At 39.1% G+C, this 17,228-nt stretch overlaps 1 protein-coding gene across 2 annotated transcripts in view; it reads left to right on the top strand.

Annotated features, from left to right (window-relative positions):
- SEMA3D (semaphorin 3D) overlaps positions 1 to 17,228 on the top strand; it is a 137,593-nt gene that overhangs the window by 91,537 nt on the left and 28,828 nt on the right. For both annotated transcript variants that reach the window (XM_031061313.1, XM_005426293.3), the window contains exons 9-11: positions 9,364 to 9,478; positions 9,923 to 9,992; positions 12,037 to 12,181. In XM_031061313.1, the coding sequence (XP_030917173.1) occupies positions 9,364 to 9,478; positions 9,923 to 9,992; positions 12,037 to 12,181 (330 nt within the window). The remainder of the gene's footprint in view (positions 1 to 9,363; positions 9,479 to 9,922; positions 9,993 to 12,036; positions 12,182 to 17,228) is intronic.

Below are 17,228 nucleotides of genomic sequence, written 5' to 3' on the forward strand. Positions count from 1 at the left end.
CAATATGGTCTCTCAGTGATCCCCTCCCTTAGGGAAAATCTCTGGAAAGCATTCCCCTTTCCCAGCTTCTTTCAGACCCAGAAGACTGCAGTGCTCTTGCTGGCAGCTCTTCGCCCAGAGTCCAGCAGCTGTCCCTTGTCCTGTTCAGCAGAGCATCTGCACCCCGTGCCCTGCAGCCTGTGCTGCCAGAGCGCAGCCGCCGCAGCCCTGCACAGCCTCACTCGGCTTTGCATCATCTCTTCTGTGTCACTGGCACTGGGGAGGAACTGCCTTCAACAGCCACTTACAGATCCAGTTGTGTCATTTATCATGGCAAATGGCATTTCCTGTTTTTGGTTTGAGCAAGACAGAAAAAGTATCATTGCCTTATCTGCAATACCTGATCCTATTTCTGGTGCGTTCATACTTACATAAATTGCAATGTTTGAAGTTGTTGGTTTTCTTTTCATGTAAGGCCATAACCAAAAAGAAAAATTACTATTTTAGCCAGCAAAATTTATTTCTTTTTTAAAATGCATACAGTTAGACATATGTATATTAACTGATCACACAGACCTTAACTTCTTAGCAGCATGAATCTACTTTACTCCTATTTCTAGAAACACAGACATAAGCTTTTACAGCTACACTGTTTTCCAGCCCACAATGCTGAACCACTTTGTATTAGATAAAGACAGGACACAGTCATTACAGATTGAGGAAGATTTTGAAAAAAAATACAATTTCAGCATCCATACATTGTGCCCTATGCAGTCCAGTAGCAAGTTAGCTTCATTTTTGTACATATTCACCACTAAATCATTGCAGAATTCTAATTCTATTTATTGGCAACCTTGTATATGTACAAGTATAGCCCTAGAAAAGACACTGTTTTCCCTCCTATTTTCCCCACTCAAATAAAGGGATAAATAAAAATCTAACATAGAAAAGTCACAGAAAAACTTTTGAAGAGGGAGGAAAGTTGTTGGAGCTTTTGTTTGTTTGTTATCTATATAGAAACACATCTTTTCATAGTTACAACCTCATCCTATTGGAATGAAGTGGAAATTAGCCAAAAGCAGTAGTCTCTCTGCTGCAGTATGAAAATCCTGTTTATTATTACAGTGGTTTGCATTTGCTGTGTTACAAGCTTCTCTTTAATGGTTTTGGTGATGTATTGCAAAAGTTAAAGCTTGCAGTCTTAGAGGCTGGTTTCCGAGACCTCAACTGCCAAGAAATCAGACTTCAGCCCGTGATGTTTTCCCATATTTCCCGAAGTGTTTGGTGTCCAGAAGGAGCCTTTGTTCTAGTGGGAACAAGTGAGCTCTTTGTCTTTTTTTTTTCCTTTTTTTTTTCCCTTTTTTCTTTTTTTTAATACTGTTCCACTCCTATATATACCAAGCTGTACCTGGGGAAAAGAATACTGCAATTAGGCACAGCCCTCTTGGTTAAACTGTACTTTCTAAGCACACTGGAATGTAATCATTTTAAGAGCTCTTGAGTCGAGGGCCCTGGACACACCCTGCATTCCACCTTTGGGTAATGTAATTTATTTCCAAAGCCATGAACATCAGCAGAGTTCAAGGCTGTGACCTTGCCCTCCCGTCTGGTGCTTAGAGCAATTTGTATTCCCAGAATGGCAGGAGGGAGCTATTCCTCTGCAGCTCCAAGTCCAGAATCTCCGTGGACTTTGCCACAGGGCTGCTGGTGTGTGAAGTTTTTCTTGTCCTGGATGTAGTCTACTCATGCCTTTACTGTGACTAGGGATAACTGGCCCATGATCATTATTGGTATTTCTGCGTTGTGTAGATAATTGATCTCTCCCCAGAGCCCTTGAAGCTGTCCTGGCAGTGTCCTGCTTTCCCATTCAGCCACACTAGCCAGGTCCCAGAAGCCAAATAGCCATGTTCACATGTTCTCAGCAGGGCTAATTAATCTGGGCTCACAGCCATGCTCGTGCAGCCATCCTACTTCCAGTTCTGGAGGCAACTCATTCCAGACGAGATTTAACTTCCTGTGTGTTACATGCTTACATACCTCCTTTGTCACCATAATATTGCCTACCCACAACTCCAGCCATGGGAAATACATTTTTTTTCTTGATTTCTCAATAATAATGAATTAGAACTCTCTGAAAAAGTCGTCCCTTGAACAAACTTGGCCCCCATTTGCCTACTGATTGTGCTTGCAGCCGTGAGTCCTTTGGCAACCAACTCCTCTCAGACTTCCAAATGTGGTATTTGCACATTTTATGCCATTTGAAAGTTTACAAATTATGTAGAAAAGCAGATGCTCATCATGATGATTTCATTTTTACGGGCTGATGTGTTGGAGGTTGTCCAGTTGCATGGAGTATCTGCTTCTAACTGTGATGGATTAAGAGATATAACATCAGGCTTTGTCAAGTCTTTTGGTCCAACTTCCCTTATTGGCAAGGGTTATATAAGTATAGGAAGTTTTGTAAATTTCTGTCCCTCATGGGTGTGTTTCAGTAATTGGTGTTTTGAAAGGGGAAATCATGATTTACAGATGAGGCAAAAACATGTAAGATATGCTTATATGTAAAGAGGTGTGACTGAATTTTACTGAACCTCAGGGAAAGTGAGAAAGAAGTTGCAGTGTCAAGATAGATCTTTAAAAACTGGACTATGGAAATGCAGCTGCACAACCTCCAAAGCAAACTTTGGAAGTCATCCTAGTTGCCAGAGAGACATTGCATAAGACACTGCCAGTACACCTTGGCTCAGAAGTGGAAGCCTCTAGAGTTAATTGAAGTTCCCATGGCTAATCCAAAGTCCCTGACTTGTGAGTGCTTTGGCTTAGGTATTCAAATATCTGTAAGAGTACAAATAATGACTTTCTGATTTTGAAGTTTTCCTCATATGATTGAATTATCTTCCTGTCTTTTTTTTCTCCTGTCAGTACATTTACTATAAAAATGAACCATGGTTTGCAGTTTTGCTATTGTTCATTGAGTACAGTGTTGTAAATACAGATGTTTCAGGATTGCAGATTCTAAAGGACTCTTTAAGATGATGACCTACCTTTGTTCTTTGGTCTCATGCCCTTCCCAGCTCTCAGCCTGTGGTTATCAATGCCTTGATCACAATATCTCATGCAAGTGATTTCAGGCACTTGTATGTATCCAAGTGAGGAAACCAATTATCAGGCATTCCCTTCCTTCACTAGAGGCAGATAACTAGTTTTTGGTGGAAGACTCCTTCCATCTTCAACCCAAATCACTCTCTGAAGGACATATTTTCCAGTGACTATAAAGGGAGCTCTGCCCCACTGAATCCCTGGAAGCTGAAATGCAAGACATTCTGATATAAGAATGTGAAATTCTGCATGGCAAATTCAAGCTCATTTGTTCATAAAGAAACCAGTTTATCCCAGTGCTGGGTCTCATACTCCTCCAGTTTCACAGTGCTATCAATCTGTTAAAATCATATAAATTCTGATCTCCTGTTTGACATTAATTGCATGATCCATCTAATTACTTGACTTGCCCTCATAATCAAGAATGCTGCCTTTTATAACCTGAAGACTTTGTTCTCTGTCTTTTTATATATTTATTTTGTATGCATATAATATAATTTATATTATGTATATATGAAAATTTAGATGAGAGACAGGTAAAGGCAAGTCAAACACAATGGAATAAACCATGTACAATTCATACTCAAAATTTTATGTAGATTTTCCCGAGAATCCTGTAACATGTTTTATTTCTTCAGCCATTAGACTTTGCTAACTTCAGATTCCCACTGAAGTTAGATTGAATAGCCAAGTGGTGGATATAGTAGAGTGCATTTAATTTGTGGCAGCATTTGGGCAGTTTAGGGGAATATTCTTAATACTAGCATGCTTTCTGGAGATAATCTGAGCAGGATTGCTGCATGGCCTTAAGGTAAAATGGTGTTTAGTTTCATTCTTTTATTTGTCCCAAGCCATCCTTGTCCTTACCTGAGCACGTTAGTTTCTGGATTTTGGGGATTTTTCCATGGTATGTTTAGTAACAGTCCAGATTTTTTTTTAGCTGTGTAGTTAGATTTTCCAGTCTGGATCCCATCCAAAGATAGTTTGGTAGAAACTTCTGGGTGTGATGTTTAAATATTTTCCAAAATAAAAATCGACATTTTCCATGGTGAACCAAACAGTTATGCATGCTCAGTGTACTTTCTCAATGAAATAAAAACAAGCCAGGTTGAGGAGCAGGAACTCATTGTCAGATGGGAGCTGCAGACACAGAGGAGAAGTTACTTCCCCAAATTTACTTGATGTATCCATAGGAGAGCAGTCAAAGTTCTGAAGTCTGATGTGCCTTCTTTCTCTTGCTTATAATTCAAGTAATATTATAAATTTTTGTAATTTATAATAATATTATATAATTATTACAATTATAATACCTTATATAATATAATTATTATAACTTATAATTCAAGTGTACTTTTATTCTCTCTTGAGTCACGTTTCATGTGTGGCTTGATGTTTTCACCCATAGCCTGATGAAATCATGGGAGGAATCTTTATCTACATTTGTATGGTTTGGACAAGAAATTTTACCCCTGAATTCCTGAAGGAGCAAGTTTAACTTTCCTGTGTTAGGTTGGTACCTAACAGAGTTGAGTGGGGACAGAATATGTAAAGTAAAATAATCATAGAAAGAACTGTGAACCTGAAGACAGAAGTTGAAAGGAGAGTGTTGGCCGTTTCTCCATTTATAAAGTCGGCTACAAGGTTGGAGGTTTTTTCCTCCATAATATAAGGCTTTGCTTCAGGGGATGCCATTTGTTTCTGGTAGCTTTGTCACATAGCTAAGCTTCAATAAGAGAAAGGCTCCAGGGCCTTTTGCAGTTTCAGCACTTTTCCTCTCTGTTCTCCAACATTTCCTTTTATTCAGGCCAGGAATTCTCTTTGGGTAGTCCTTTTGCACATCTTGCCACTGGCTGTAATTAATAACCTGCTTCTAGAAATTCCACTCATTGTCTTTTTTCTTTTTTCTTCCTTTTTTTTTCTTCCTTTTAGAGGCTGTTCAGGATAATTACTGTCTTTAAAGTTTTATGAATCACAGTGTTTGACATCTTTGATGTAGACTGATTTTTCAGATAACTGCACTTTTTGTTCTAATGTTCAATTTGTCACTGTTATTTACAAGCAAATAAGAGATTTAAATCCCCAAAGATGCAGATGTTCTTTAGTTTTGTTGCCATCTGTTTTCCTGCCTGCTGGATTCCAAGACTAACATTTGTTCATTTTAATGAAGCTATATTTATATAGTATACAAGATACAACAGAATAGGAAATAGATATGACAGAAAGTCTTTAATATAAGTTGATTTTTAAATCACTTGATCGGAGAGCAGTATCTTTTCTGATGGCTTTTATTCTCATGTGAACTTACCTTTAGCTAGATGATTTGAAAAAACTTAATCTGCAATTAAGTTGTTTTGCTTAATTGCACATAAATTGCAGATCAGAAAACTGAAATTTCCTTGGAAGACTCCCAAGAGAGGTGCATGACATGACCTTAAATTACTTCACAAAATTTACACTGTGCCATTTAAACAACAGTCTTTCTGAATGTCAGAAAGCCATACAATTACCTATGCTCATGGAAGTGGGACATCTGATATTTGAATTCTCAATGTAATTTGGTAGAAATCTGATTTCTCACTCCAACAAATTGTTTTCTGCAACCAGCTCAATGAAAATGGATGAAATTTTAGGATTTCTGCAAATAAGAGTCTGCCTGATTTATTAAAGTCCTATTGGATTACTTCCTCATTTATCTAGGTAATTTGTAGTTATGATTTTTTGTGATATTTTGGGGTAGTATTTCCCCAACAGGGGACAGGTTGAACAGCCCCCCTTCTAGCTGGCAATTATCTACATTTCTAACTCAGGCAAGCACAAGCAACCAAGATTTTGCAGACACTTCTTTCTGTTAAAAAGAAGGTATTTCAGGCAGAAGTGTTGGTATTTGTTACAGCTTGTGAGATTACAAAGCAGTAAGTGCTAATTAAAGCTTTATTTATATTCAGAATGAAATATGCAGTCCCTAAGTGCCTTCATCTGTCCAGTAACAAAGTTTATAGTAAACACAGCTAATCCGGTGTGCTTAGAAGTGATATTTTGGGAGATAAGATTTCAGATACTCAAGGCTGGTTGGCTGTTAAAAGATTAGCCATATTTTTGGAATGAAAGGCTTGTTCATGCTGCCTTCCCCTTCTCTCAGCACTTAAATTTATCTTGTCTCCTTGTCCAATCTCCCTGAAATATTTAGAGTTCTTTGTATTCAGACCATATCTCTTGTCAAAAATCATTTCAGTTAATTACTTAAACAGGCTTGAGGCAAACCTTTGCTTGGTATAAATCAGCTGAATGGGCTTCTTAGGAGTCTATGACTTTGTGTTTAATCCTAGTTTCTATCCACCTGTGCTCTAACTGGACTTTACTTAGGTGATTTTCACTCTTCCATGCATTTCTTCTAATTCACTGACTACCCAGCCTGTGCATCCTGCTGTGTTTATATCCTACTCTACAGCCAGCTCACAGCAATTGAGCACATCAGTGATTCATTCCAGACTGATACTACTAAATAATCTCTTTGGCAAAAGAGTCTGTCTTCTTTCTGTAGCAACCCAGTCCCAAAAATGACTTGGGCCAGTATTTCCTTTGTTCAGCCTCTCAGAGGCCAATAATCAGGAATGATGAGGGTCCAAGGAATCTCCACCAGCGTGGGCAGATACAATGCAAAGTGAGTGAGTACACGTCAATATGGTATGAAGGAAAGGAGAACAAATGCATGTTTCCAGCACCTGAAGCCTCAAGATGGGTCAAAGACTGACCTAATATGCACCAATAAATAGTATGAGGAAGCAAGGGGTGCCCTTTCTTAAAAAAATAGACATTTACAGAGCTTAGTAAGATAAATTCTACTTTACTTTAAACTCTCTACGACTCAAGGAGCAAAGACATACCTAGACTATTTATAGTTTCTGAACCTCCTTAGTCTGAGCTGAACTAATTCTGTATGTAGGTAAAATCACGACCTTTGTCAGTTCCTGCACTTTCTCAGTCAATCTCAATGAATCCTGGGCATGTTGTAGGAAAGGAAAGACACCGTATGAAACAGAGATGACATATAGAATTGAGGAATACTGTATGTCTACTGATCCAAAAAATCCCCCAAAACCACAAGCAAAAATATCTTCATAGTAAAATGTGCTTTTTGTTTCACTCAGCCATGGCAGTAGGAAGAAGCATGTTGAAGGATATGTCAGCATATTATATGTGCAACTGTCTAAATCAGTGAAAGGTCTTTTCAGTCTCTCTGCACCATAAATTTGTCATTCTCTGGCTTCAGAAGGACTTGGTAGCTCTTGGAATGCTGACTGGTCACTGAATCCCATTTGCTCCATTATAAAGTGTACAGTATTACTTTGGCAGCTTTTGGATATGTAAAGCACACCAAGTCAATGTCTGCTCTAATGCCTCTCAAATTCAAATAACATGGTTAACATCATGTCCTGGCTTGAGAGCAAGCAAATATAGATACATCTTAAATCCATATATTTTTTACTTTAATGCATATAGCACTTGCTAAGATTGCTTCCTTTGAGCACAATGTTTGGTTCACACTGCTCTCCAGCAACTCAGTAGAACTACTGATACATTTAAAATAAGCATTGGTGAAAATGCTGTGCTGGATCGCAAGTTAAGGTTGGTGAAACACAAGTACATATCTTCCCATCTCTTGCCACTCCTTGCTTTTTAACATTCTTTGTTGCATCTTTGTAGTTGTTTGGTTTCAACTGCACCACAAAGTCCGTTTGCTCTGCCTTTGAATAGAACACACACATGTAGAGGGTTTTTTTGCTATTTGCTTCAGGCTGCTAATTTTGACACCTTTGTTATAAATCTGTTGGGTACATGCAAAGCTTCAGGCTTGGCAGAACCTTGGAAAATCAAGAGAGGAGGCAGCAATTCTTGTAAGAGCAGGAGTTCCAATGGCCATATATTAACAGGAATCATTTCCAACTGAGCTAATCTATTTGAAAGTAGCAGGTACATGAAAAGGAAAAGCAGTTAGAGTGCATTACCAGAGAAGTGTTACTCTTTGTGAAGTGATTTCAGCACTTCAAACCATCTTTCTGAATGCCTGTAGTATGTATGATACAGCCCTGAAGGGCCAAATACAAATGTGGTGATGACATGTAATTGCCACCACCCAGTGTTTCCTACTCTGGCTGGTTCTATGCCTTCAGATTGCAAAGTGAATTAACAAAAAAGTGATTCCTCCTGATGAATCTGAAGGGGCTGATTATTTATGGCTGAATTCGTGGTCCTTAAACTTTCAGCACAGATCCCCTAAGCTTCAGAGTTTGTGTCTGAGGGGAGGAGGCACCTTCCTGGGTTCATTCAGAACCTACAGCTGGGAGAGACTACTGCTGGTGATGACATTTCTTTTAAGTGTTTCAATTCTTGCTTCCTGCTGGTGTATCATTGCCCTTACCATTTTTAGGATAAAGAGTTCTGGAGGCCAAATAGCTTTGCAGAACCTAAATAGTTCTGCTGTTTGGAACCAGCAGGGTCCTTCACGTAGTCCATGGAAGAAGCACATGAGCAAACTCCCAGTTTGGCTTCTTAAAATTTAAATCTTCTAAAATCTACTATCCATAAACCTCCGCTGATCCAAGTCAGTAGAAGGTCACTCACCATTCAGAAAGGTAGTTCCAATTTCAAGTGACTGTTTATAGATTTTTTTCTTTCTCCAGTGGCTAAAGGAAATTTGGGCAAGCGTGCTTGTGTTTTGGAAACCCCTAGTAAAATAAATGAAAAAAAAATCCCTGTTGCAAGAGAACAGACTGATATTTCTGTAACAATGATTATTAGAATAATATGACTGGTTTTGCCTGGAATGCATTTTTCTCTGTACGGTGTGCACAAAAAAAACCAGTGCAGTATTTGCATTGTAAGCTCCTGATGAATATAGTTTTCCTTTTTTTTTTGCAAAATCTATCAAAATGTTCTGTTCTATTATTTGATTTGTAAAGAATTTTGAAGAACAAGTGATTATAAAAAATAGCTTCACAGAGAGCAAGAAATCATGTGATATGGATATTCCAGTTAAAAAGTATAATTAGAAAATTTGAATTGCCCTCTCTCTGACCTGATAAGTAACTACATAAACTACTTAGAAAAAGACTCTCCTGCACTCTTTTAGGAAAAAGAAAATGAAAAAAAAAGAAAAAGATTTTTATGTTGTTGTGGTTAGAGCCAACTGTGGAATCAGACAGGAGATACACAGTCCATACTGTGCTGTATGTGTTAAAGCCCTTACTTTTTTAATATTCAAGAATTTCATTTTATTTTTGTTAGAATGATATGGGAGGCCAAAGAAGCCTAATAAACAAGTGGACAACTTTTCTGAAAGCCAGGCTTGTGTGTTCCATACCTGGTCCTGAAGGGACAGACACACATTTCGATGAGCTGCGTAAGTTGATTTCTCTTTAAAGGTTTATTTTGACATTAGTAATACCTGCTTTTGTTGTATTTTTTCCCTCTCTGGTTTATAGAAGTACTATGTCTTGTTTTGATTTGAATCTTCTTCCAAATAGGGCTAGTAATACCTCTGACTTTGATCAAAAGTCCCTGATTATAACTAATATTGATCTGATGAGTGTTACAGTGTTTTTTCCCTTTCCCTCCAAAAGCTGGAAAGTAAAAATCTGATTTGGTATAAAACCCACATTTATCTGCAAATGACCACATTTCAGAATATTGCTACAAATTCACATGACAGAAACTAAAATTCCAACAAAAATAAAACCTTGTTATAGTTTTACAAATTTCTAGTTACAGATGGTTAATGTAGAAATAATCAATGGATGTTTAGCTAAAAAAATTAAAATCCTCAAATATATTTTTGTCATTGCAGAAGATATATTCTTACTTTCTACAAGAGATGAGAGGAACCCTCTTGTGTATGGAGTCTTCACTACAACAAGGTATGTGTTGGGATCATGCTTGCCTCTGAAAACAAATGATGATCTTACTCAGAACTTTTATACTTTTGTATATACTCAGGTCTTCTAGACTAGATCCTGATTCCTGAGAGCAGTTATGAACTGCTGGAATTAGGTGTCGAATGTCAAGGCTGTAGTCACTGAGGACAATATTTTTCAAAACTGCAAATAATAAATTATGTCCCTAAACCTTTGTGTGCCTAACTTTTGAGAGTGATTGTAAAAAGTAATGTAAATGTAACAATCAAAAGCAAACTAGATTATTTCAGCTTCATCCAGTGAATTTGTAAATTTCTATTATGTTTATTGATAAACCAATAGTTACAAGTTTGGGCAAATAATTGTTGTGAAGCCTCATTTCTGTAAGCAACACTTTGACGTCTGCTATTTCTTAGTATCAAAATTACTCTCTAAACTGATAGTTAGGTGATTTTATAGTTCAGAGTTAATGAAAGGTTAACCCAACTTTATCTCGGGGGGTTGCACTAATTAATTAATGACCTTTCAGATCAATAGTGAGGTGCTGTATATAAAAAGTCAGAAAGAAAATTAAGAATTCTTTCTTTTGTCTCCAGAACCTTTGAATTAAGTGTCATGACTAGCCAAATGCTGATGAGTACGATGAGGAATTGCCAAGACACTCCTTAATTCAGAAACAGTAACCACAGTAGCTCTCAAGAATATATAACCACAGAAAATACTCTAAAACTGAAGTAAATATTGCACAATAAATGAAATGGTTTGTGAAGCAACTAAAGTACATGTTACTCAGCAACCTGGCATGGTGCTCTTTGGAAAACTGAAATGTTTTCGATTTTTTAGACAAATACATTTTAAAAAGGGAAAATGCATGAAAATTCAATAAGTGTTTATTTTTATATCTTGGTTTTTTTGGTCTTTCCAATGCAACTCTTAATTCTCAGGGAGCTCACCTATATCACTGATATATGGGCTTCCAGATGTGACCACAATGTAAATGAGTGTCTTTTGCTGGATGAAATTCTAATCAAAATAGCTAGTAAAAACAAAGCTAGTAAATGATAGCTGAAGGCTGTCAGCCACTAGAAAAAATAAGTCTCTATCAAGTAGTCCCAAAGGCCAAACCAGGTTTCAACCGAGCAAAGCTTAAAACTGTAACAAAGATGCCTTAAGTTCTAGCTTTCGTATTTTCCGGATTATGTACTGCTTTAATATATAACTCTGAACTTCATAGATAGTGTTAGCTAGTTCTCTTCACAATTTAGTTAGACAAAAGAATATTTTCCAGCCCAAGAACCAAGGGCAGCGTTGCAGCTTCAGGCCCAGAAAGTATAAACAGCAGGGAATTGAGGAGAGCAATCTGTGGGGATGGGATTTCATAACCTGAAGCTGTAATGGGACAAATAACCCCAATATGTAAATGGACCAAAACTTACAAAAGTGTGAAAGCTCATGACCAGTCATCTGTCTTGGGTAGAGCCCCAGCCAGGCTCTTGCACTGCCCAAGGTGTATCCTTTGAAGGCCTTTTAATAAATAGCTACTTTATTCCTTTAACACTGTCTAGTCTCTGTTCCAGGTAGCCTCTCTAGGCATCAACACCAGTGACATTAAATATCTGTAATTAGCAGACCTGTGCTCGTTGATGTTCACAGCGCATCAGCTGCCAGGTGTGGGATTGATCCCAGCTCCATCGGGCGCTCCCTGGCTGTGGTGCTGGGGGTGTTTGCAGCCTGCCCACGTTAAATGAGTTCCCTTACAACCCCTCAGATTTTCCTGTAATCATGGAATCTTAGAATCATAGAATCCACTGAGCTGGAAGAGACCCATTTGGATCATGGAGTTCAACTCCTGGGCCTGTGCAGGACACCCAGGAGTCGCAGGATGTACATGAGAACATTGTCCAAATGCTTCCAGAGCTCTGTCAGGCTGTGACCACTTCTCTGGGGAGCCTGTTCCAGTGCCCAACCACCCTGTGGGTGACTAATCTTTCCCTGATACCCAACCTAAACCTCTCCTGACTCAGTTTAATCCTTCTTCATGTTGCAGCTCGGTGTTCAAGGGCTCTGCAGTGTGTGTGTACAGCATGGCTGAGATCAGGGCTGTGTTCAATGGCCCCTACGCCCACAAGGAGAGCGCGGATCACCGCTGGGTGCAGTACGAGGGACGCATCCCCTACCCCAGGCCTGGCACAGTGAGTCTCTCCTTAATTACACACCTCTGGTTCTACTCAAAAGCAATCGTGCTTCACACCCCTCCCTCCCCAGGCTGGTAATCTTTATTTTCTGCTCAGGATGTTTCAAATTATCCTCTCAACTCTTCCCCTTCTGTTGATAGCTCAGACTTCTACCTACACTGTAAGTATATAAATATACATTTTTCCATGTCTCTGAGATAACATTGTGTCCAGACTATTTCCTGATTGTCTCTCATATTGTGGTCTCCCACTGTACAGCTATATTTCTGTCTCTTGGGATCAGCTCTAAGGCATCAATGCTTCATAAAAAGCCAAAGGCATTTCTTTGTATAGTTATCACAGTTTTTTTTTTTTATTTGTATTCTCTTCATGTCTGTTAAAGTCATTGAGATACTGTCATTGATTCGGTTGTGTGTATTTGTGCATGTGCTGTGTTTTGAAGTAAAATAAGGAGCTAACTGCTGGACATGTTATGTGATAAAAAGTAAGTGACAGGAAGAAAAGAGAAATTTGGTATCTGGAAATACTTTTAACCCCAGTCTCTTAGCTGTGACAGTTAAAAGCAAGCAAGAAAACTGAAAAACTCATTAAAGTTTTCTTTTCCCTCTTCTGTCACAGTATTAAATTTCGAAAAGCATGGGCCGACATTACAGATGAGGAAGAAATGGTATTTTCAAAAAAACACCTCAACTTTAAAAGCATCATCACAACTTTAGGCAACTCTTAGTACATAAAAATGTAAAAGAGCAACAATTTTATCTGGAATAGCTCTTCATTCTCTTGGTCAGGTATTCAGTGAACAAGTATTAGGCAGGAAGCCGTGAGCTGTCAGTGTTGGATGTGGCCTAGAAGCCATGTGGCCATTTCTGCACTATTTCTCTGACCTCAGCACTGGTGTAAGCCACATTATCTAGTTAATTTAGTTCATCTTTTCACACATTTCATTTTACATCTGAGTTTTATTCTTCATCCTTGCACTGGGCTGAAATACATGGTCCAGGCTGATGCTGTTTGCTGCATGTGGTGGTCCCAGTGCTCGGCAGGTCAGGCCCCAGGTGCTGATTCCCTTCTCTCAGCTGAGGATGAGCCTCAGAGCTGCTCTCTCCCCAAAGACCAGCTCATAATTGGCCTGCCCATGATCTGCCCTGATGGACCAAGTCTCAACTTATTTGGACAACTTAGGCATTGCCAGCTTACGCATCTCTCTGTCATGTGAAATACACAGTGCCCCCAAAAAGATTAAATTTAATTTTTTTGTGTGTGTGCAACTTCCACTGCTGGTTAAGAAGATCAGATTAATTTAATTTTAGCTACAAAAATGGTGCCAAGGAGAACAATAGCTGGTCCCATGGCATGTAAAGAGATTAAAATAACTCTCTTGAAAAACTCAGAGTGCCCCATAAGGATGAACACTTTGCACAGATAGACAGGTCATAAGCTCATTGCATTTTTGAGTGTATTAGCCATCACATGGTTGAGCTGGGGTTCTCAGGAAAGGAAACATGCCATGCTGAAGCATGTCAGTGCTGATCTTTATCACTGATTTGAATATCCATGGTTGCAAGTTTTGTAGAAGTTGGAAAGTTTAAAGATAAATATTTTCTATAAGCCAGCCCTTAGCTCTCCAACTGCTTCCTTTAAGCACCTGATAACAGCTGTGAGAAAACAGTATCTTAAAAGTCCTCCAAACCTTCATTGTCAGTGGATTTCTGTAGGAGTTTGTCTGACCAAGGACTGAGAAAGGAAGTGGATTTACTGAAGAAAGCTGTCAGAAGAAAGTATCTATCATATTTACTATATAGATTAGGTAAATGTATTGCTGCATAACTTTTTATCTGTTCCCTTAGTGAGCGTATTGCAAAATACTTCAGGCTCAGTAGCTTGATGTAGGGTATCCAAATAAGCAGATTCATGCCACACTCTTGGCTTGTGATGGGCTATGCCAAACTTGGATATGAACGGATTTAGGGTGGGATCTGGACAAGCAGTACTGTGCTAAAAGGCAAGGAAAAGAAGCAGCATGAACCTTGAAGACCACTGCAGTATGAATGCTGAAATGCTTTCCTTAAAGATTAATTTTGTCATTTTTTGCCAGCTATGAGATGGTTCAGGAATGCTCAGAACAAAGCCAGAGGGATAATCTACCCTTTTTTAAGTTGCTAGAACATTTTTGAAATTTAAGCTCCTTGTAAGTGTTGCCTGCAGTTGGCATAGCTAACGCTGCGCTGATTCTATATTTCCTATACTTTAAGTTACTGGCAAAGTCTAAAATTGGCTATTCTAGGAAATGCATTTCTTTTCATGGTTGGCTTTGAGAAATGCATTGACTTCCTTTCAGCATTTATACAGAAGCGCAGGAGACTGCATACCCTAATTTAACTTTCTGCTCTGCTGCCTTTATCTCCTAAGTAAATAAAGCTGCTCACTATAGAGACTGTGACTACTTTGATTTTGAAATTTTGACAAAATGCTTCCTGTGGCAATTTGTGTGTGAGATAAACTCCCAACATGACCATGATATCATGCCTTCGCAATGCTGAGTGGGTTCAGGCAGCAGCAGCCCCTCTCTGCTCATGTCCTTGAGCTGTGACAGGCTCTGCCTGCCCTCTGCTGTCATCAAAACGCCCCTGGACACGGTGGCAGGAGACCTCTGGCACACTCCACACCACTGACCCTGCAGAACATGCAGCTTTGTAACTTCTCTTGGTGGTATTAAAGTGGAAATAATGGAAATTAAACAGTGGCAAGGCTTCAAATCTTTTTCCGTTTGGAAGGTGAAAATAAAAAGAGACAGAAAGAAAAGCATGAAGCAGGAAGCCCCAGCACAAAGGGTTAGTTGAAAACCAAGAGAGCTTTTGCTCTATCTGCTTTAGCTGTTTAAAAAATTGGACTTGCATATCTGCAGCTGTCCCCAGATAACAAATCCAGTTTTATTCCAGTCTCTTAGAGTTTCTCTCAGGAAATTATCCATTAATAAAGAAACCATGGAGAACTTCCTTTAAAATTCTGAAGCAGAATTTTCATAATACCCTCCCAGAATCACAGACTGCATTTGAACAAGATTTTCAGTGAATTAGGAGGAAGAAAACTTTTCTAGTTTATTTATTGAGCTGTAGCAACTGCAGTGTCACAGCAGCTCATAGTGCCCATTTGGAAATTCTGATGGGGTACACAAGAGTCATACTCATTTCATTGATGGTGAGTAAATTGTTGTTAAGGTCGGGTTTTTAGAGGAATGTCAGTGTTTAAAGATGCAGATTAACACTCAGTCTGATCTACTGCAGAATGCAGGACTGTTAAATGCTAGCCAGGGCAACAGCAAGTGTTTTGATGGGTCTAGATATCTTACTGATCTGATTTGTCAAAAGATCAAAACAAACATCTGAATGAGTAAAGTAAGAACCTGGCAGTCTGAGTCACTTAGCTACAAGAAGCAGCAGCCCAGCACATTGCTCTTGTCCATTTGTAGAGTTTAATGTCTCACCTATTTCTACTCCAGATCTGAATATGGTCCTGGCATCTTGAATTCTTTGTGTTTTCTTTTTATGAAATGAGTTCCCTTACAACCCCTCAGATTTTCCTGTAATCATGGAATCTTAGAATCCTAGAATCCACTGAGCTGGAAGAGACCCATTTGGATCATGGAGTTCAACTCCTGGCCCTGTGCAGGACACCCAGGAGTCACAGGATGTACAGGAGAACATTGTCCAAATGCTTCCAGAGCTCTGTCAGGCTGTGACCACTTTTCTGGGGAGCCTGTTCCAGTGCCCAACCACCCTGTGGGTGAATAACCTTTTCCTGATACTCAACCTAAACCTCTCCTGACTCAACTTCATCCTTCTTCATCTTCTTTTGTCTCAGTTGCTTTCTCTCCCTTACTTCAGTGAAACCCCTTCCTTTATTCCTTCACTTGTCCAGTGTGCAGGCTGATCAAGATGTGGTGTGCATTGGGACTTGGCTGTGCCACAGAGAAATACTGCCTGCCAAAAGCCTCCCTTGTCCTCCCTTCTGGTTAGTTTTGCTGCTTTAATAAGCTCGTTCATAAAACATTGAAGGTTGCCCTTGTTATTTTTAGGCTTATCTTCCCCTTTCACCTATCTTTTATGGGACAGACAGCATTCTTTCCTTCTCCAATTCCTCTCTCCTTTGATCTCCCTACTGTAAAATGGGGCAGCTTAATTAAGTGAAATGTTTCACTTTATGGTTTTATTTTCCTCAGAAAGCCTCCTACACCTCCTGTTACTTACCAACCTGTTTTCCACAACATGAATCACCTTCTAGCTTGTAACAGCCTTTTGCAACGTTGCAAACCTTGTCACCTTTCCTCATGTTAGAGGTCAACAGAGAATTGCAAAGTGCCACCTGCAAAGTCAAGTTCACTCATCCAGCTGGTCTCAGCTCAGCTAGCCTCAGATTAATGCTCAATTTTCTCAGCTTTTTCTATCAAGGGCACAGGTGTGTTAAATGGAAAAGCAATACAAAGTGCTCAAGAAAAAACACAAGAACAAATCTTGCACAAGCAATGGGATACAACCATTAAAAAAATAATAGGGGACTTAAATTTTTTGTTTGTTTTGTTTGTGCTTTTTGTTGCAAGGGAAGAGTGAGTTTGATTCCATTTAAAATTGGCACTGTTTGTTTTTCTCCTACAAGCCTAATTTGTTCCCCTCACCCCAGCCTTCCCCCAGGCTCACTGAGTAGCTTCAAGGTTAAAAGTGAAAGTCTCCCCACGGAGTGATCAGTCCTCCTGACACTCATCTTGTAGAGATCTTTAAGGGATTTTTGTAGACATTATAGACAAATACAGAATGAATTGTGCAGCTCTGATCAGTCTACAGAAAAGAAGCCGCATGGTGTTCCTCTCAGGAACCCAAGTCCATCTTCAGTGCATTGACTGTGTTGGAGGTCCCCATTTATCACAGAAGTGAGAGGATGATGGTAGTTCCTCTATTTTATCTTCTGTTTGCTTGATGAGTCAGTGATAAGACAACTTATACAGAGCCTGGAAGACTTGACAGTTGCTAGTTTTGGCTAAGATAAGAGA

The sequence above is a fragment of the Geospiza fortis genome, unplaced genomic scaffold, assembly GCF_000277835.1.
Source record: "Geospiza fortis unplaced genomic scaffold, GeoFor_1.0 scaffold428, whole genome shotgun sequence".
NCBI lineage: Eukaryota > Metazoa > Chordata > Aves > Passeriformes > Thraupidae > Geospiza > Geospiza fortis.